At 42.9% G+C, this 22022-nt stretch overlaps 3 protein-coding genes across 7 annotated transcripts in view; 1 reads left to right on the top strand and 2 right to left on the bottom strand.

Annotated features, from left to right (window-relative positions):
* The window catches only part of LOC135507058 (calcium uniporter protein, mitochondrial-like), a 35612-nt gene extending 33161 nt beyond the window's left edge, over positions 1-2451 (top strand). For both annotated transcript variants that reach the window (XM_064926579.1, XM_064926580.1), the window contains exons 6-8: positions 201-404; positions 1799-1915; positions 2181-2451. In XM_064926579.1, the coding sequence (XP_064782651.1) occupies positions 201-404; positions 1799-1915; positions 2181-2258 (399 nt within the window). In that variant the 3' untranslated portion in view covers positions 2259-2451. The remainder of the gene's footprint in view (positions 1-200; positions 405-1798; positions 1916-2180) is intronic.
* Positions 2452-2623: 172 nt separating this feature from the next.
* Positions 2624-7945, bottom strand: LOC135507059 (caspase-6-like). 4 transcript variants are annotated; one of them, XM_064926581.1, is made up of 8 exons: positions 7838-7945; positions 7315-7356; positions 6650-6692; positions 6263-6415; positions 6056-6132; positions 5758-5933; positions 5331-5481; positions 2624-4987 (listed from the first exon to the last, which is right to left on the bottom strand). In XM_064926581.1, exons 1-8 carry the CDS (start codon positions 7866-7868, stop codon positions 4749-4751), a joined length of 912 nt encoding a protein of 303 aa, XP_064782653.1. In that variant the 5' UTR covers positions 7869-7945; the 3' UTR covers positions 2624-4748. The 4 variants fall into 4 exon arrangements, with proteins under 4 accessions (XP_064782653.1, XP_064782654.1, XP_064782656.1 ...); XM_064926582.1 differs by having other exon boundaries at positions 6263-6412; XM_064926584.1 differs by having other exon boundaries at positions 6263-6412; positions 7315-7350; positions 7838-7923.
* Positions 7946-16493: 8548 nt separating this feature from the next.
* On the bottom strand, positions 16494-21486 carry LOC135507060 (group XIIA secretory phospholipase A2-like). Its single transcript, XM_064926585.1, is given in 5 exon segments — positions 16494-19302; positions 20200-20365; positions 20729-20805; positions 21099-21338; positions 21341-21486. Coding segments are annotated over 5 exon segments (624 nt in total). The 5' UTR covers positions 21363-21486; the 3' UTR covers positions 16494-19183.
* Positions 21487-22022: the final 536 nt, after the last annotated feature.

Raw genomic sequence — 22022 nt, 5'->3', positions numbered from 1 at the left:
TGTCAGTATCTCCTCTCTTTATTTCTCTCTCTTGCGTCTCGTCTCATCTCTCTCGTCTCTGTGTGACTCCTACTACCTATCCCTTTGGTTGACAACCATAAAGCTGTCGCGGTAAACCTTCAAAGATAAGATTGCATGAGTGTGAGAGTTTGTTTTAGCTATCATTAGTAACCTCTGTCTCCCGTGCGTTCCCTGTACAGGTGAAGGCACAGCTGGTGCGCAGTGCAGAGTTCCACTCCTCCAGGACTCTGTGGACAGGTGTGGCCCTGCTGTCTGTGCAGGGTGGGGCCTTGGCCTGGCTCACCTGGTGGGTGTACTCCTGGGACGTCATGGAGCCCGTCACCTACTTCCTCACCTACTGCACCAGCATCGGAGTCTTCTCCTACTATGTCCTCACCAAGCAGGTACAGTACAGGACAGGAAGACCCATGTCCAGCACGGTCTCAATACAAGTAGTCAAGACAGTGTCTCCCCCTTGTGTGCACAAAAAGTACTGTCACTACTGGGCACTTGAACAAAAGGCTTTCATTTTCATTTCAGTCACACCTGGTCTCCTTACAACAACTTGGAGTAGTGAAGTTCCCATATGTGACCTTCATTGCCATACGCTGTACAGTATGAAGGCAGTAATTATCAGGGTTGAATTCTAACGTTAGATAACTGTGTGCAGTCAAACCTCTACAAACCGCTGCATTGACATCAATGGTAGATGTAATCAAAACACAGGTGATAAGCACTTAGAAGTGTAACAGAGAAATCTCCACGTGTCTGCCCTCCTGTGGCTGCATTGTGTATAGCATGCACTGTATAGAAGAAGCACGACATGGTCTGACCGGGAAACCTTCCAGTTGGTCCCACAGCACCTGTGTTCTGCGTCTAAATGATTTTATAAGACTTTTGTAAGTATTTTATAAAAGTACAGTACGAACTGTGTACATCCATGCCACAACAAGGAGGCTGATACAAACCAACATTCCTCTGTTACACTTCGAGGTGCATCACCTGTATTCTGATCATATCTCCTAATGACATCCGTGCATCATTTACACAGAGGTTCACAGTTATCTCCAGTTAGAATTTAAACCCAGATAACTAGAGAAGTGATACACAAGTTAGTCTGCACCAGATGGATCATAGTTGTTGTCCTCTGTAGGATTATGTCTGTCCAGATGGATCATGGTTGTTGTCCTCTGTAGGATTACGTCTATCCAGATGGATCATGGTTGTTGTCCTCTGTAGGATTATGTCTATCCAGATGGATCATGGCTGTTGTCCTCTGTAGGATTATGTCTATCCAGATGGATCATGGTTGTTGTCCTCTGTAGGATTATGTTTATCCAGATGGATCATGGCTGTTGTCCTCTGTAGGATTATGTCTATCCAGATGGATCATGGCTGTTGTCCTCTGTAGGATTATGTTTATCCAGATGGATCATGGCTGTTGTCCTCTGTAGGATTATGTCTATCCAGATGGATCATGGCTGTTGTCCTCTGTAGGATTATGTCTATCCAGATGGATCATGGCTGTTGTCCTCTGTAGGATTATGTCTATCCAGATGGATCATGGCTGTTGTCCTCTGTAGGATTATGTCTATCCAGATGGATCATGGCTGTTGTCCTCTGTAGGATTATGTCTATCCAGATGGATCATGGCTGTTGTCCTCTGTAGGATTATGTCTATCCAGATGGATCATGGCTGTTGTCCTCTGTAGGATTATGTTTATCCAGATGGATCATGGCTGTTGTCCTCTGTAGGATTATGTCTATCCAGATGGATCATGGCTGTTGTCCTCTGTAGGATTATGTCTATCCAGATGCCAAAGACAGGCAGTTCCTGTATTACTTCCACAAGGGTGCCAAGAAGGAGCGCTTCAACGTGCAGAAGTACAATGAGCTGAGAGAGGAGTTGGCTTCGGTATGTTGCTATACTTACTTATACAAGGCACTGCCGAATTTCTGCTCACTGCTTATTGGACTTTCCACTGATGTATTCAGTCTATAAAGGGGCTTCTGCTGATCGTGTGTGTGTGTGTGTGTGTGTGTGTGTGTGTGTGTGTGTGTGTGTGTGTGTGTGTGTGTGTGTGTGTGTGTGTGTGTGTGTGTGTGTGTGTGTGTGTGTGTGTGTGTGTGTGTGTGTGTGTGTGTGTGTGTGTGTGTGTGTGTGTGTGTGTCATCCTTAGGTGGAAGAAGATTTGAGACGTCTAAGGAATCCAACCCAACTTCAGCTCCCTGTAGAACAGATCCAGAGCCAGCCATGAAGAGCAGCACCACACACACACCGTCAAACTGAAGGACTACTGAGCAGCAGCATTTTTCCCCATTTATTTTGATAACAATGCATTTTTCTTACTAACCCTGCAGATCATTTTAGAGTTTTGGTTTACACCGTTTACAATATTGGAAGTCATTTGCGGTAATAGAAGTATAGTAATAAATATATGAGAAAACATCTTCCTGAATACTAATCATATTTTCTCTGCATTCCTGGCCATTGCAGTAATTCAATATAGTAGCGAGTGTAATTTCTATAGAAGAGCAAAGTTATGAATAGTGATGTGTATATAATGAGATGATCCATTCTGAACGTTTACAAAGATTAAGAGGAACTGAGACTGAACACAAATTACATTTCAATATTTTATTGCACCTCAATTCAGACTTTTGTTTCAATCATCAAAACCCCAAACATATTTCAACAGTTTTACAACTGTCATTTTATAAATGAGAGATTCTAACTCAATAGGAGCCCCACGCACCTCTCCAAATGCTATTAGTGCAAACCCAATCTCCCAAAAGGTCAAAGATACATTTCCCTGGTGGACCACAATACAAGTACATTACTTTTACTAAGCAGTGGTTTCTTATATTCACCCATGGAGACTAAAATGGTCCTCATTTTCTTGAGCAATTCAGAAATAGAAACATGAATTGGTGTCCAGCACTCAGGTTCACATACAAATGAGTAATACCTCATGCATTGTCATTGCTTTAGTAAATATCTCCCAAGTGACTAACAATTATTTATTTTTTAAACATGAGATGGTCGGTTGATTGGTACCCTGAGTTGTCTTATCTGAGTTATATAATGCACACTTGCGCATATTTTCTGGCTGAAGAATATGCCTGTAGTCATGTGGTGTACAAAAAATGGTATTTAAAAAGACTGGTAGTGTTAAAGTTGTTCAGTATTGGAGCGACAGGTAGCCAAGTGGTGAGAGATGTGAGCCAGCAACCGGAGGGTTTCCAATCCCAGCCCAGATGGGATGTGGGGGGGTGTAATTGACCAATAAAGTGATCTTATCTTAAGTTGAAAACAGTTGTCAAATACCCTCAATAACAAAGAACAATGGTAAAAAGCTGTTATTTTTTTATAGTTAATTAATGACCAATTTGAATGACCAAACAAAGGCACCATAGTGGCAGTAAACAATGTATAGGACTGGTTTTCCTGAGTCAGAGTAGTACACTAGGTCATGTGACCAAACCTGCAGTATTTACTTAGTCTTTGAAACACTAGACACTTGACTCCCAGAGGTACTTTCCACATTGGAGTTGTTTGTACACATTTAGCCTGCCGCTTTCAAAACATGTAAAACTACATTTGAGTTGTAAAGGCTAAGCACATCCAAGTACAAAGAGAAATAACACAAATTCCCTTTTTGACAGAACAAGGCAACATATTATTATTTACCCCCTTTTCTCCCTAATATTGTGGTTTCCAATTGTTACTAATTACTATCTTGTCTCATCGCTACAACTCCCGTACAGGTTTGGGAGAGATGAAGGTCGAAAGCCATGCGTCCTCCGAAACACAACCCAACCAAGCCGCACTGCTTCTTCACACAGCGCGCCTCCAACCCGGAAGCCAGCCGCACCAATGTGTCGGAGGAAACACCGTGCTGGACGGTATTGATATGGTATGAACCCACATCCTCTTGGTTGCAAGGAAGACGTTCAACCCCAGAGCCACCCACTCTTTACCCCAATCGGCACTTTTCTTCCTATGTCGGACAAAGACAGTTGCACAAGAGATAAGGATCAAAGCCACACCTTTTGGATGCAAGGTAGGGATTTAACCCCAGAGCCACATCCTCCTTCAAACAATGTGCACATGTCTTTGTATATTTGACACAGATAGTTGATGTAAACAAATCAAGCCCAGGGAACCACTACTCAAGGCTAAGAGTTAGCAGTATTCTCTCGAGAAAGGCCTTAAGGGACTGGTGATGCAAAATCCTTTACTGACTGAGAATCCCCTCTTAACAAACAGCTATCCACAAACAGACTGAGAATAAAGTCATTTGAAATGTTAATGCTCAGTTACCATTCTCATGTCACTCTTTTACCTGCCCTGCAGGTACATTCCATGACCTCTGTCAACACCAACAGGGAAAGCCTGAAGCTGAGCAGCCAAGCAGGTTTCACCAGTATAGTACCATGCTTTGTTTTAGGTCAGTTTTGCCACCACAGAATGTGTGTTAAAATAACACTGCATACACAATCATCAGCCAATGACATGACCTCCATTTGGTTTCATATGAAAGAAGATTAGAATAAAGGGAATATGCACAGCTTGATGAAGTGTATTTCATGGTTCTCAAGACAAACATCGAAATAATGTAGACAAGCATTTAACAAAAAGAACCACCAGACATTATAGTCAAGGACAACCTTTCTCCCCAAAAACTTTCAAAACAACTACAGCAGGATTCAGGAATGACGTAATAGCTGCCCAGTGGATGGAAACCTTACTGCTTCTTGGGTCGGAAGTAGAGCTTCCTGGTGAGCATGGAAGCGAAGCAGGGGATCTGTTTCTTCCCGATGGCAGTCTTGTCGTTACAATTCCCGACGCTCCTCATGGACACCTTCCTGTTGACCAGGGTCAGGAGCTCCGTGAACTCCAGGGAATCTCCGAACTTCCGCATGGCCCCACACAGGTCCTGGATGTACCAGGAGCCGTTGATGGTCTCGCGGTGGGAATAGTAGCCTGCACAGGGACACCGGGAACAAGCATGGCAGTTAGATCTGTGTTCCATTCATCCAAATGAATAGCAAAGGATAATCAAGTGATCAAACACCATTACACAAACTCAGGGAAACAGTTATTTAGGATATTGTCTAAACAGCATAACTGTATACAAGTCACAGTAAGAAGGAGTTGGGTACTAAATAGTAACTGTGAGTCTGTTGATAAGGAATTAAAATAATGAATGTCTTTATTCTCCATGTATCACTGATCTATGCATCTATCCTCATTTACGACCACAAGGTTTACAGTATTTCTTCTTGTTTTCTGTAATGGACTATCAGCTGTGCCATGTGTTCCTCACCTTCAGCCACAGAGTAACACATGATGAAGTCAGCGCCAGCAGGGAGGGTGTAGACCACCCCAGCATCCACCACCACCTCGTTGGTCTTCACTTCGCTGTCCACCACGTCCATGGGGGTCACTGGATCGTCATGCTTATCCCCACGGCACGCCTGTTGGTGTCAATCAAATCAGGAACCAAAAACAGTCAAAACGTTAATATGATGGTGGTGTTATATATAAAAAATGTATATATTTTGCAGTAAATATTTGTGGTTATGTGGATAAATGTTTACAAATAATAGTATTGTGTCTGAGGAAGATATGCCTTCACCGGCCCCCAAACATCAGATATGGTCTATAGGTCTATGAGTCAACAGTACTGAATGTCAAAGGTTTCCATCTAAAATGGATCTATTCAAAAGGCATCTCATCATCTGACCTCTTACCTGTAGTATGAAGATCTTGGGCTTGCCCACCAGGCTCTTACACTTGTCTCCTTTGAACAGGGCAGTGATGTCCTGGATAGCGATCTTGTCGTCGTAAGCATAGACGTGGTCGTTCTCTCCGTGGCTCAGAAAGACGCACACGAAGCAGTCTGCATCAGCATGGTTGGCCTCAGCAGCTATAGAGTATCAGACATGTATCATTTATTATTCTGAAGTATAATACCGACTGTGACTGACACAGTATCTGTGTTAAGCGGATTATTTGAGGTGGTGTCGAAGGACTAGAAGTGCTGCTTACCCTGACTGATTTGATCCAGAACATCCTCCACCTTCAGATTATCAAAGGCCTGCACTTCAAAGTTCAAGTCCTCAAATCTGAATCAGAAAAATCAAGTGTCAAACATGGTTAGGCATGAACATTTTAAACAACTCCATCAGCACTACAGTTGACTGAACCGGTCTATAGGGAGTCATGAAGCACGGTCATATCTGATGCCATGTATACCTTTTGACCAGATTGCAGCGGTCAGCATTGGTCCCGTTACGGGGGGGCATCCTCAGATGCCAGTAGAAGTGCTCCTGGTTGAAGATGAGAGCCAGGCCTCGCCGCTTGTGGTTCATCTTATACTCCTCCGCAGGGTCCATAGAGAAAGAATTGCTGAAGGAAAAACACATGCTCCCCTGTCAATACCAATACCTTGTTATGCCATAGTGGGTGTAGCTGAACGAGAGACATTTGTTAAGAGAAAGTGTAGCTTATCTGTTACCACAAGAAATTCGGAAGAATATGTTCACTTCAACTGTCAACAGACTTGAACTTATTTCAACCAGGTGTTCATTCCATTCAAGTCATTTATAACACTGTAATGAGTAATATTTTACTAATAGTTACCTGCAGAAATACCCATCTGTTTCTGTATGGTTCTCACTAGGACCTGATAAAGAGAAAGGAACATACAATCTGAACAGGTATGACAATCATGCATGAATATTTATCTTATGACTTCTCATAGGCCTTGTGGTTTTACAGCTTTCTGATATCTCAACATTCGGCAGTTTCGATGCAAATTGTCTCCAAAGCTTTTGGGATCAGATTTTTTTTTTTTAAGCTCTGCAAACAGGTTTGTGAATTAGTAGCCTCAGCTACAACTCCAGGGCCAAGTGATTGTTCAAAGCTCTCCTATCTTACATGCTCTTTACTTGTGCTGCTGTTGCAGGTGTGGGGTGAAGCATGAAGGGAAAGTCTGCTGTTCCATTTCCTCATGTTCCTTGTGTTAAGGGTTATTATTGAGAGCACAAGAGGAGGGTATACTGCTTTTGATTCAGGTGATTGCTCAGTGCAAACGCCAAACGGAGAAATAACTACATGTTTGTGTTAACCATTACATAATTTGCGTGTACTTTGAGTCTCGTAAAAATTCGTGAGATAAGGTAGTTTCGTTGAAACAGTACCTCAAACAGTCTTTCTGTTTTGGTTTTAAATGTACATCTGCTTATGTCTCTACAGGCATTGGGCACCTCGACCTACCTAACCTGATATCGGCCGTACATACTCACCTGTCGTCTGGGATGTTTTGTCTTTTTCCAAGCTTCCTGCGACTTGGAAGAGACAAAAATCCCACATGAGACAATACAGTAAGATTCCACAGACCTGTGAAACAAGTCTGTACACTGATAACATTGACATAACACCTGATATAAAATCTGGTCTGTGCTTATCTGTCAGTAACTTAGTCCCCAGGCAATTGCGTAGTGACGCGATTCTTCTGACAGTGAACAACAATCTTGGCTACTGTAACAACAGTACAAACAGACACATAATGCGGTACATACACCTTATAAACATATTAGAACAGTTAAGGATAAGCGAGGTACATGGAGGGGGAATTGTGAAATCATTCAGCAAGTGATGTATTATTCTTTTGTTTCCTTTCCCAGGGAGGATCCGAAATGTCTTCTGAGAGTTCTTCTTTCATATTTGTCTTATATGATTTCCGTGACCACAACATTACATTAAACTGCAAGACTACTAATACCACTACATAGTATTTTATAACTTCCAAATAGGACTTTTTCTTACCTTTCGTGTCTTTATTCCCTGGACACGACATGGTTGCTGTCTTATCTCCTTTCAATGTGTACACGCAAGTGTAAAATGTATCGGTTTCACAAACACTGATGGAGAATTACACTTCCCGCCCCTTTCAGCTGATTGGCGGATCTACTCAAAAACTGGATACAATTGGCAACTGGGCATGGCAGTCAAAGCTTTGCTCGTTACAACTTCCGTATAATGCCACATTGTAGCCACTGAGAACCGTATAACAGAGTGAAACATACTAAACAAAAATATAAACGCGACATGCAGCAATTTCAACGATTTTGCTGAGTTACAGTACATATAAGTAAATTAAAATAAATAAATTAGGCCCTGATCTATGGATTTTATATGACTGGGCAGGGGCAAAGCCACAGACGGACTTTTTCCCCACAAAAGGGCTTTATTATAGACAGAAATATTCCTCTTGTCCGGGTGGCTGGCCTCAGACGATCCCGTAGGTGAAGAAGCCAGATGTGGAGGTCCTGGGTTGGCGTGGTTACACGTGGTCTGCGGTTGTGAGGCTGGTTGGACATAATGCCAAATTCTCTAAAACGACGTTGGAGGTGACTTATGGTATCGATTTATATTTTTGTTCAGTATAATATAAAACATGTTTCAGGGTGTGACATGCAGAGGGATACTGTAAAAACAAAATACATGTTTCAGTATGCCTGTGAATGAGGAAAGCTCAACAAACGTCAAATGTCAGCTAAGTGTGCACTTTAAAAAATATATATATTTCACCTTTATTTTACCAGGTAGGCGAGTTGAGAACAAGTTCTCATTTGCAACTGCGACCTGTCCAAGATAAAGCAAAGCAGTGTGACACAGACAACAACACAGAGTTACACATGGAGTAAACAATAAACAAGCCAATAACACAAACAAGTCAATGACACAGTAGAAAAAAGAAAGTCTATATACAGTGTGTGCAAACGGCATGAGGAGGCAGGCAATAAATAGGCCATAGGAGCGAATAATTACAATTTAGCAGATTAACACTGGAGTGATAAATGAGCAGATGATGATGTGCAAGTAGAGATACTGGTGTGCAAAAGAGCAGAAAAGTCAATAAAATAAAAACATTATGGGGATGAGGTAGGTAGATTGGGTGGGCTATTTACAGATGGACAATATACGGCTGCAGCGATTGGTTAGCTGCTCAGATAGTTGATGTTTAAAGTTGGTGAGGGAAATAAAAGTCTCCAACTTCAGCGATTTTTGCAATTTGTTCCAGTCACTGGCAGCAGAGAATTGGAAGGAAAGGCGGCCAAATGAGGTGTTGGCTTTGGGGATGATCAGTGAGATATACCTGCTGGAACGTGTGCTACGGGTGAGTGTTGTTATCGTGACCAGTGTACTGAGATAAGGCGGAGCTTTACCTAGCATAGACTTATAGATGACCTGGAGCCAGTGGGTCTGGCAAGGGCCAGCCGAATAGAGCATACAGGTCGCAGTGGTGGGTGGTATAAGGCACTTTGGTAACAAAACGGATGGCACTGTGATAGACTGCATCCAGTTTGCTGAGTAGAGCGTTTGAAGCTATTTTGTAGATGACATCACCGAAGTCGAGGATCGGTAGGATAGTCAGTTTTACTAGGGTAAGTTTGGCGGCGTGAGTGAAGGAGGCTTTATTGCAAAATAGAAAGCCGATTCTAGATTTGATTTTGGATTGGAGATATTTAATATGAGTCTGCAAGGAGAGTTTACAGTCTAGCCAGACACCTAGGTATTTATAGTTGTCCACATATTCTAGGTCGGAACCGTCCAGGGTGGTGATGCTAGTCGGGCGGGCGGGTGAGGGCAGCGAATGGTTGAAAAGCATGCATTTGGTTTTAGTAGCGTTTAAGTGCAGTTGGAGCCCACGGAAGGAGTGTTGTATGGCATTGAAGCTCGTTTGGAGGTTAGTTAGCACAGTTTCCAAGGAAGGGCCAGGAGTATACAAAATGGTGTTGTCTGCGTATAGGTGGATCAGGGAATCGCCCGCAGCAAGAGCGACATCATTGATATATACAGAGAAAAGAGTCGGACCGAGAATTGAACCCTGTGGTACTCCCATAGAGACTGCCAGAGGTCCGGAAAATATGCCCTCCGATTTTACACACTGAACTCTGTCTGCAAAGTAGTTGGTGAACCAGGCGAGACAGTCATTAGAAAAACCAAGGCTATTGAGTCTGCCGATAAGAATATGGTGATTGACAGAGTTGAAAGCCTTGGCCAGGTCGATGAAGACAGCTGCACAGTACTGTCTTTTATCGATGGCGGTTATGATATCGTTTAGTACCTTGAGCGTGGCTGAGGTGCACCCGTGACCGGCTCAGAAGCCGGATTGCACAGCGGAGAAGGTACGGTGGGATTCGAAATGGTCTGATCTGTTTATTAACTTGGCTTTCGAAGACTTTAGATAGGCAGGGCAGGATAGATATAGGTCTGTAACAGTTTGGGTCTAGGGTGTCACCCCCTTTGAAGAGGGGGATGACCGCGGCAGCTTTCCAATCTTTAGGGATCTCGGACGATACGAAAGAGAGGTTGAACAGGCTGGTAATAGGGGTTGCAACAATGGTGGCGGATAGTTTTAGAAAGAGAGGGTCCAGATTGTCTAGCCCAGCTGATTTGTTCTGGTCTAGGTTTTGCAGCTCTTTTTCAGAACATCTGCTGTCTGGATATGGGTGAAGGAGAAGCTGGGGAGGCTTGAGCGAGTAGCTGCGGGGGGGCGGAGCTGTTGGCCAGGGTTGGAGTAGCCAGGAGGAAGGCATGGCCAGCCGTTGAGAAATTCTTATTGAAATTTTCGATTATCATGGATTTATCAGTGGAGACCGTGTTACCTAGCCTCAGTGCAGTGGGCAGCTGGGAGGAGGTGCTCTTGTTCTCCATGGACTTTAGTGTCCCCCAGAATTTTGGAGTTAGAGCTACAGGTTGCGAATTTCTGTTTGAAAAAGCTAGCCTTTGCTTTCCTGACTGACTGTGTATATTGGTTCCTGACTTCCCTGAACAGTTGCATATCGTAGGGACTATTCGATGCTATGGCAGTCCGCCACAGGATGTTTTTGTGCTGGTCAAGGGCAGTCAGGTCTGGAGTGAACCAAGGGCTATATCTGTTCTTAGTTCTGCATTTTTTGAACGGGCATGCTTATCTAAGATGGTGAGGAAATTACTTTTAAAGAATGACCAGGCATCCTCGACTGACGGGATGAGGTCAATATCCTTCCAGGATACCCGGGCCAGGTCGATTAGAAAGGCCTGCTCGCAGAAGTGTTTTAGGGAGCGTTTGACAGTGATGAGGCGTGGTCGTTTGACCGCGGACCCATAGCAGACACAGGCAATGAGGCAGTGATCTCTGAGATCCTGATTGAAAACAGCGGAGGTGTATGAGATAGTCTCTCTGGCTGTCAATGTAGGGTTTACACCTCATGCACATGACAGAATTAAACAGCAGGGTTGCAGTATTGTCACACTCTGAAAACACAAGCAGATCATGTTATACAGACACACAGAAAATTAATAACAATCATGTTATTTGTCATGTATACAGTTTACAGCAGGTATAAAAGGTGCAGTGAAATTCTTAGTGTAACAGTATAGCTTCCTTCCCTCTCCCCTTCCTGGGCTCGAACCAGGGACCCTCTGCACACATCAACAACAGCCACCCTCGAAGCATCGTTACCCATCGCTCCACAAAAGCTGCGGTCCTTGCAGAGCAAGGGGAACAACTACTTCAAGGTTTCAGAGCGAGTGACGTCTCCCATTGAAACGCTATTCGCGCGCACCCCGGTAGCCATTTCACATCGGTTACACTCACCCCCCTTTTGACCTCCTCCTTTTCTGCAGCAACCAGAGATCCGGGTCACGGCACCAATGTAACAGTATAGCTTCCGTCCCTCTCCTCGCCCCACCCTCAAAGCATCATTACCCATCGCTCCACAAAAGCCGCAACCCTTGCAGAGCAACTACTTCAAGGTCTCAGAGCGAGTGACCTCACCGATTGAAACGCAATTAGCGCGCACCCTGTTAACTAGCGAGCCATTTCACATCGGTTACACTGGCTCCCTCGACACTGCAGTTCTATAATCAATCTTCAATTATTTTTTTTACCTTTTTATTAAACTAGGCAAGTCAGTTAAGAACAAATTCTTATTTTCAATGATGGCCTAGGAACAGTGGGTTAACTGCCTTGTTCAGGGGCAGAACGACAGATTTTTACCTTGTCAGCTCTGGGAATCAATGTTGCAAGTCCAATGCTCTAACCACTAGACTACCTGCCGCCCCGCCCCGGTATCAATATCAATAATAAGAGTCAAATATAAAAATGACAAGTAATAGAAGAGGTAATACACATAGTAATATGGATGAGTTGTATGATCTTCTCCACCAGCAAGATTGTTAGCCTGGTTAAACCAGAATGCTGAACTCACCAGTGAAGTGAAACAATTGACAATGGTGAGTGCAGCATTCAGTATGATTTAACCAGGCTAAAAGATTGTGGACACATTATTGAATTAACTGTGAGGAATGCTTGACACTGGGAGCATGTCAATACATTAATCAGGGTTGTGTTCATTAGGCACCACACGGAAGAAAACAGACAAACTACCTGGAGTTCTCCAATAAGAAACACTCCTTTTTGTATTCTGTTGTAAAACGTTTTCTGTTGCATGCCCTATTGAACACAATCCAGATGCCATTTTACCTTGGAAACTCTCGGCAAGTCCCAACATATTCTGTAATCTCCTACAGAAATCTCTCTCCAGGCATTCCTGGAACTCATCGTCACAGTCCTGTTTATCACAGATACAAGTGGCATAGCAACAGTTGTGCTTGTTACAGAACTTGGTCAAGGATGGGTTGTCGATGTCAACTTGTAGAGTAGACAAAAGAGATGAACATTAGATCAATGCTCACAAATATTCAATGCAATATGTAATATGACAGGTGTAATCAAATCAAATTGTATTTGTCACATGCACTGAAAACAACAGGTGTTGCGTGAAATGTTAACTTACAAGCCCAGTTTTAAGAAAATAGAGTTAAGAAAATATTTACTCAAGTAAAAAAAAAACGATAAATAACAATAATGAGGCTAGGCTATATACAAGGGTACTGAATCAGTGTAGGTGTAAAGTGACTATGCATAGATAATAAGCAGTGAGTAGCAGCAGTGTAAAAAGAAAGGGGGGGTGTCAATGCAAATAGTCTGGGTGGCTATTTGATTAATTGTTCAGCAGTTTTATGGCTTAGGGGTAGAAGCTGTCAAGGAGAATTTTGTACCTAGACTTGGCGCACCGGTACCGCTTGCAGTGCGGTAGCAGAGAGAACCGTCTATTACTTGGGTGACTGGAGTCTTGGAAATTTGTAGGGCCTTCCTCTGACACCGCCTAGTACAGTATATAGTTCCTGGATGGCAGGAAGCTTGGTCCCAATGATGTACTCGGCTGTACGTTCTAACCTCTGTAACACCTTACGGTTGAAGGCCAAGCAGTTGCCATACCAGGCGGTGTTGCAACCAGTCAGGATGCTCTCGATTGTGCAGCTGTAGAACGTTTTGAGGATCTGGGGACCCATGCCAACTCTTTTCAGTCTCCTGAGAGGGAAAAGGCATGGTCGTGCCCTCTTCACGACTTTCTTGGTGTGTTTGGACCATGATAATTTGTTGGTGATGTAGACACCAAGGAACTTGAAACTCTCGACCGACTACATTCCACTACAGCCCTGTCGATTTGAATGGGGGTGTGTTTGGCCCTCCTTTTCCTGTAGTCTACGAGGGAGAAGTTATGGTCCTGGCACCACACTGCCAGGTCTCTGACTTCCTCCCTATAGGGTGTCTCGTCGTTGTCTGTGATTAGGCCTACCACCATTGTGTCGTCAGCTAACTTAATGATGCTGTTGAATTCATGCCTGGCCATGCAGTCGTGGGTGAACAGGGAGTACAGGAGGGGACTAAGCACGCACCCCTGAGGGGCCCCCGTGTTGAGGATCAGCATGGCAGATGTGTTGTTGCCTACCCTTACCACCTGGGGGCGGCCCGTCAGGAAGTCCAGGATCCAGTTGAAGAGGGAGGTGTTTAGTCCCAGGGTCCCCAGATAACATTCCTGTAAAGAGTAGTCTTCATTCCCAGAAATGCCATCAGGGGGAGTTGTATGATCTTCCCCACCAGCAACATTGTTAGCCTGGTTAAACCAGAATGAATGCTGAACTCACCAGTGAAGTGAAACAATTGACAATTGTGAGCGCAGCATTCAGTATGATTTAACTATGCTACAAGATGGTGGACACATTATTGAATTAACTGTGAGGAATGCTTGAGTCAAGTCCTGCTCTGTGTTCAACACTGGGAGCATGTCAATATATGAATAAGGGTGGTGTTCATTAGGCATCACATGGAAGAAAACAGACTGAAACAGGCAAACTAAAATCAGAAACACTCATTGTCGTGTTCCGCTGTAAAACGTTTTCTGTTGCATGCCCTAATAAACACAACCCAGTTGCCATCTTACCTTGGACACCCTGGGCCAGTCCCAACATCTTCTGTAATCTTCTACAGATGGTCTCCAAGCATTCCTGGAACTCATCGTCACAGTCGTGTTTATCACGGTTTACAGGTGTCATAGCAACAGTCGTGCTGGTTACAGAACTTGGTCAAGGACGGGATTCCAATGTCAAACTGTAGAGTAGACAAAAGAGTTGACCATTAGATCAATGCTCACAAATATTCAATGCAATATATAATATGACAGCTCTTACAACATTCCTATAAATAGTAGTCTTCATTCTCTATGTTCTTGACCTCAGCTGAATCTGGTAATGAATGGTGTGACTGTTGAACAAGTAGGGGACACTAAATTACTTGGTGTTACCTTATATTTAAACTGTCATAGTCAAAACATATAGATTCAATGGTTGTAAAGATGGGGAGAGGTCTGTCTGTAATAAAGAGATGCTCTGCTTTTTTGACACCACATTCCACAAAGCAAGTCCTGCAGGCTCTAGTTTAGTCTTATCTTGATTATTGTCCAGTCATATGGTCAAGTGCTGCAAAGAAAGACCTAGTTAAGCTACAGCTGGCCCAGAACAGAGCAGTACTTCTTGCTCTTCATTGCAATACTATGCATGCCAGTCTCTCTTGGCTAAGAGTTGAGGAAAGACTGACTGCGTCACTTCTCATTTTTATCAGAAACATTATTGTGTTGGAAATTCCAACTTGTTTGCATAATCAACATACACACATCACTGACAAACACACACTTACCCCACCAGACATGCCACCAGGGGTCTTTTCACAGTCCCCAGGTCCAGAACAAATTCAAGAAAACGTACAGTATTATACACAGCCTTGAGTGCATGAAACTCCGTTCCATCTTATATTGAGCAAGTGAACAGAACCTGGTTTCAAAAAACAAATAAAGCAACACCTCATGGCACAACGCCTCTCCCCAATGTGACCTACTTGTTGTTTGTATGTACCGACATGTATGTGTAACTGACAGATGCACACACACACATTACATGTTAATGTTCTTAAATGTATGTCAATTGTAAAAGTATTTTGTCTGTAATGTATTTTTCGTTTTGTGTCGGAACCCAGTAAGACTAGATGTCGCCATTGGTGTCGGCTAAAGGGGATCCTAATAAATGTAAAAAGCTCATAAAAATGTCTGGTCCTGAAGAGCCACATCTGTAGCTATACACTATAGTGTGTGCAGGCTGGGACAACAGTCTGCACACACTGCGCCCCCCACAGGACTAGTAGGGAAGACCACTGCTATAGATCAAAGTCATACATGACACGAGCTCACCTGGAATCCTAACAGGGGCGTCCCACATCCATTGGGAGGGGATGGTCTGTAACCAGGCCGGGCTTCTAGTTTGTAACCTGCAAGGCAACAGCAAAGGTAGATCTCTTTGAGTTCTCCCACCTTCTTTTATCTTGTTGAAAGAGTTAACCTGTTCAGAGAGACTACGGATAGTGTTGGGGGGTCACCCTGTGCCAGTTTAATGATTACAACCCAAGATACAATAGAGTGGTGCTTATCTTTTTTTGTCTGTGGATCATAATCACTTTCAACTGTGCTTTTGAGTAAATGGATTATCCACATAGCATAAGCAAAGTAGTTATTACCATGTTTTTTCCCACTACAAACAAGTAATGGGGGGGGGGTGTGTGTGTGTGTGTGTGTGTGTGTGTAGCCTGAGGGAGGGACTTTACCATCAATGCATTCGTAGTATATAGTATACACTCGGTGTATATAGATGTCTAATTTGATAGCATTCTGAAGTTACCTTATCCATATTGTCCCTGATTCATTGAATGAATCTCGCAAATGGAAACTCGGCCGAAACCCTCCTTCCGCTAATTTCGTTGTCTATGTACTGATTCACATACACACACATTGTTTTTAACTTTATGTAAATTGTGTGTCTTTTTCGTTATGGGTCTTGGCCAAAACCCTCCCTCTGCTAACTTAGCCAGTGTTTATCATGGCCAAAAAGCTTCTTTTTTTTAAAGATTACAAACAATTTCTATTTTGTGGCTGTTGAATCTAGTGGAAACCGTTTATCATCCACACAGGGGCTTGAAAACCACTGCACCTGTCAGGGGTGCGTACTGGCGGCAGAGAAGTCAGACGCAGGAGAGCAAAACTGTGCTTCCAACGGCTCAGTTTAATCATCAAAACCCACCGGATACAGAACAATAAAATAAATGGGTACATAACCCAACGTGCACAAGCACTGACAACAAACAATTACGGACAAGGACCTGGGGGGGTAACAGAGGGTTAAATACACAACACGTAATTGATGGAATTGGAACCAGGTGTGATGGAAGACAAAACCAATGGAAAATGAAAAGTGGATCGGCCATGGCTAGAAAGTCGGTGACGTCGACCGCCGCCGGAACAATGAAGAGGGGCCGACTTTGGCGGAAGTCGTGACAGCACCAGTTAAAGCAGCAGTCGAAACAATAATAAAGCGGTTGTCAGTAAAACGCTGAGGGATGGGGTTTGAGGAATGTATCCTCTCTCAAAATCATAGACAGAGCTATGGATGCAAGGACTGAACAGCTATTATATCAACATGATAGTTTAAACCATGTTTTGAGGCTGCTATTTGTTTGACATGTTCTTTGTTTACAAACATTGCAGTAAAACAAGCTTATAATTGGGGTTTTGATATTGTATACCAGTTGAACTAAGCTCGTGATGCATTTATAAATTATATAGCCTATTCAAGAATCAATGTGTGCATATCATTAATTTATACGTTTTAAAAAATGATGTAACTGCTGATTAGCACTTTATGCATGCATTTGCCCAATCCTGATTCGTCCAAATAAACAACAAAAAAACAAATCCAGAAACTACTGGGAGGATTGATTATATGTAAGTGTTCATCTACTAAACCCTTTTGTGTAAACTCCCTCTTCATCTATGTAGTCTGGTCTCCTTCACCACCAGCAGTTACCATACCCGGTCTGATGAGCAGTTGTTACTTTAAAAATAAACATTTATTTAACTAGGCAAGTCAGTTAAGAACAAATTCTTATTTACAATGATGGCCTAGGAACAGTGAGTTAATTGCCTTGTTCAGGGCCAGAACGACAGATTTTTACCTTGTCAGCTTGGGGATTCAATCTAGCAACCTTTCTGTTACTGGCCCACAGCTCTAACCACTAGGCTACCTACTTAAAGTCCTCAGGACATTTGCACTATTTAGCAAGACTGCCGCCTTGTCTTGTGCACCGGAGGTATGGTGTAGTCTACAATCCATACTTCATCTAGATATGTTAGTGCCACTGAATGAATTTAAATGTTCATGGGAGACTGTTACAGAGTAGTGTAAATGCTTTTTTGGGGCTGGATCAAATTGTTGCATGTTTTAATTCTGTAATGTATTGATTGTTACGGCATTTTCGGCCATGTATCCCTTGAAATAGCGACTCTGGGTCTCAATGTTAAAAAAAGTACACATTTTTAAATAAAATGGTGAACCGCGGGGCATCGGTATGTCCTTTGACGTGAATTGGCAAAAGCACTAAGGGAGGAGGAGTGCCTTTTCAAGTCAAACAGTAGTCTGTGCCGCTCTGTCAACAAGGTGCATCACCCAGAAACATACATAGGCCTACATCTCTTTTCCATTCAAAATATGTTTGCATTTTCAAACTAGTTTTTATTAATAAAGCAGATGCTTTTTTTGGCAAAAGCAAATCACTTTTACATGTGAAAACACAGAACCGTACTCTTTACTCCACGTGCTAATTACGTTTTGAGCGGATTTCTCCGTGGGCTTTGAACCGGCACCTGTCTCACACCCAGGAGGCAGGCCGGTTCCAAAACAAACGCAATCAACTTTCACCTGGTAAAAAAAACACGCATTGTCGGGCGCCCGGGCAGATGAATTGAACCCCTCAATGTTGCTCATCAACCACATAATCCTACATGTGCATTGACAGATTCTCGCCGTTTCATCTTTCCACATGAATTAGTCCCCGCGAGATTATAGTCTGGTGTCACTGAAATAGAGTAGGCTGCCTATGCGTGGGAGGAGAATCAAGTGGCAGTCGTCTTTTCAAGAAAATTACATTAAATATGATTAGACTAGTGTCTGTAAATAAATTATAATGGAAAGAAGTGGAGGACGCTCAACCAACGTTAGTCAAGGTGCAATAATAAAAATTATTGAAAAGGCGTAACGCGCGGATAGGCTATGGTGAGCGATCCTTTCATTTTCAATAAATATTATTTACCCATTTATTTGTCTCCGCCTGCAAATTATCCTCCTAAAAGGGAGGCTATACCCTATATGCAAAACGTAGTTCAAGAGAATGTACAAGTGTCCACTCTCATCGTTGTCGCTGCTCATATTCAGTAGCCACACATGCGAAATAAAGCAGTCTATATAGCCAATGCATGGGCGGAGAAGTGTAACAGTATAACTTTAGTCCGTACCCTCGCCGGGCTCGAACCAGGGACCCTCTGCACACATTGACAACTGACACCCACAAAGCATTGTTAACCATCGCTCCACAAAATCCTCAGCCCTTGCGAGTGACGTCACCGATTGAAACGCTATGAGCGCAAATGGCATACATGACAACAACCACTAAACAACCTTTGCATAGGAGAACAATTCTACAAAATTATCAAATAGCAATTTAAAAACTCAGATCACCCAACGTTCATTAATTGAGAGCACATCCAGGCCCCTTCACAAGGCTTCGCACATTGTTATCAATGGAAACTTCCACAGCTCTATCCCAAGATATTGGGAAGATATTGACTTCAATATTTCTCTGGTGGCTTGACTATTCCAGAATCCCCTCTGGATGGCAGCTCATAGATCCCTCTTGACTTCAAATTTGCATATGCAGGAGTCTCTCTGGCTGTCCATGTAAGGTTTACACCCCATGTGCATGACAGCCTCAAACAGCAGGGTCACAGTATTCTCACATGCTGTATAGAGAGAGACATGGAAACACGACTTGATCATTATATACAGACATATGAAACACACAGAAAAATGAATCAATATCAAATGTTATTTGTCACGTGCACAGTAGGTATAAAAGGTGCAGTGAAATGCTTGTGCTAGCTCCCTCAACATTGCAGTACTATAAGCAATATGGCCCGAGGGGGTGTGGTATATGGCCAATATTCCACGGCTAAGGGCTGTTCTTATGCACGACACAACACAGCCGTGGTATATTGGCCATACACAAAAAAAACAGGGTGACTTATTGCTATTATAAACTGGTTACCAACTTAATAGGTGCAGTAAAAATACACATTTTTTTCATACCCGTTGTATGATATGATATACCACGGCTTTCAGCCAATCAGCATTCAGGACTTGAACCACCCGTTTTCTGTTGCATGCCCTATTATGGATATAGACCTCACCCTAAATTATAGACCTCACCAGAAATACCATCAGGGGGAGTTGTATGATCTTCCGCACCAGCAAGATTGTTAGACTGGTTAAACCTGACTGAATGCTGAACTCACCAGTGAAGAGAAAGTGAAACAATTGACAATGGTGAGTGCAGTATGATTTAACCAGGCTACAAGATGGTGGGCACATTATTGAATTAACTGTGAGGAATGCTTGAGTCAAGTCCTACTCTGTGTTCAACACTGGGAGCATATCAATACATGAATCAGCGTGGTGTTCAATAGGCAACACATGGAAGAAAACAGAAAGAAACAGGATGGAAGAAAACAGAAAGAAACAGGATGGACGAAAACAGACTGAAACTGGCAGGAACTACAATAAGAAACACATTGTCGTGTTCCGCTGTAAAACGTTTTCTGTTGCATGCCCTAATAAACACAACCCAGTTGCCATCTTACCTTGGACACTCTGGGCCAGTCCCAACATCTTCTGTAATCTCCTACAGATGGTCTCCAAGCATTCCTGGAACTCATCATCACAGTCGTGTTTATCACGGTTACAGGTGTCATAGCAACGGTCATGCTGGTTACAGCACTTGGTCAAGGACGGGATGCCGATGTCAAACTGTAGATTAGACAAAAGAGATGACCATTAGATCAATGCTCACAAATATTCAAAGCAATATATAATATGACAGGTGTAATAACATTCCTATAAACAATGGTCGCCGTACAGGGGAGCCGCCCTACTATGGCTAACCCTGTAAAACAACACATTTCACTGCACATATGTGTGACAATAAAATAAAATACATTTTGTGTGTGTGTGGGGGGGGGGGACCTGAAACACAGATCTCTGCTAATCATAAAAAACATGAGTTGCTAAACCAGGTGGGTCAGTGCTGGACTGGGACAACAGTCTGCCCACACTGCACCTCCCACATGACTAATAGGGAAGACCACTGCTTCATACATGACACTAGCTCACCTGGAATCCGAACAGGGGTGACCCGCATCCATTGGGTGGGTTTGGTTTGTAACCAGGCCGGGGTTCTGGTTTGTAACCTGCAAGGAAAGAGCAAAGGTAGAGGTGTTCAGAGATCTTCTTTCATCTTGTTGAGAGAACCTGTTCAGAGAAACTACAGTGTGTGTTGGAGGTGGCACTGTACCAGTTTAATGGTTTTACAACCCAAGATAGCTACAGTGGTGCTTATCTGCTTTGTATGTGGAACATAATCACTTTCAACTGAGCTTTTTAATAAATGGCTTGTCTGCATAATAAGCAAAGTAGTTATGGCCATGTTTTTATTGCCATTACCAACAAGTACTGACTGTGTGTGTGGCCTGAGAGACCTTACCATCGCTGCATTCATAGTGACACAGTCCATCTTGTCCTCCAAATAAGTCCAGAGCAACGTTGAGGTATTTGTCAATGTTATGGATCCCATTGCGAATGGTTTTTAAAGTCATCCGCCAGTCCGGTGTTTCAGGTTCCTTACTACATGACACACAGCTCAGACATCCATAGAAAGATAGTAAGCCAGTGAGAAAAACCGGGATACAACTGTTATGATGCATGATGACAGCACCGGCGCTAGAAAATAGTTGCAATTGGTCGGCATGTGAATCCAAAGTTAAATGACTGCACCAAACGTCGGTAAAAAAAACAATTTCACACTTTCCCAAATGTTACACTATTGGTCCTATTCGGTGTCAACACATCGTCTGTCATGCAATTCCCTTCCCGGATGTGGGATTAGTCACGTGACAACAATAAACCTATCAGTGCCAATAGATACATGGCACTTACAGTACACGTGGTCACTCAACGCCCACAGATGTTCGAAGTTCATGCATGCCACGAACAAACGTATATTCATGACCGATTTTATGGTTTTTACTGATAAATTGGTCTTGCTTTCTATTTTAAGGCAATATTAATCAGTGTAGTACTTAAGTATTTTTACTTAAGTAGGTTTTTTTTTTTTTGGGGGGGGGGGGGTATCTGTACTTTACCATTTATATTTTTGCCAACATTTAATTTACTACTTTTCTAAAGAAAATAATGTACTTTTTTACACCATACATTTTCCGTGACACCCAAAAGTACTTACATTTTGACAGGAAACTGGTCCAATTCACACACATCAAGAGAACATCCATTGTCATCCCTACTGCTTCTGATCTGGCACTCACTAAATACAAATGCTTCCTTTGAAAATTGTCTATGTGCCCAGTTATGTCAATTTAAAAAATTTAAAAAAGGCAAGAAAAGTGTGCTG

Source organism: Oncorhynchus masou, chromosome 20, assembly GCF_036934945.1.
Source record: "Oncorhynchus masou masou isolate Uvic2021 chromosome 20, UVic_Omas_1.1, whole genome shotgun sequence".
NCBI classification, from domain to species: Eukaryota; Metazoa; Chordata; class Actinopteri; order Salmoniformes; family Salmonidae; genus Oncorhynchus; species Oncorhynchus masou.
This window is presented reverse-complemented; position numbering and strand designations above follow the sequence as displayed.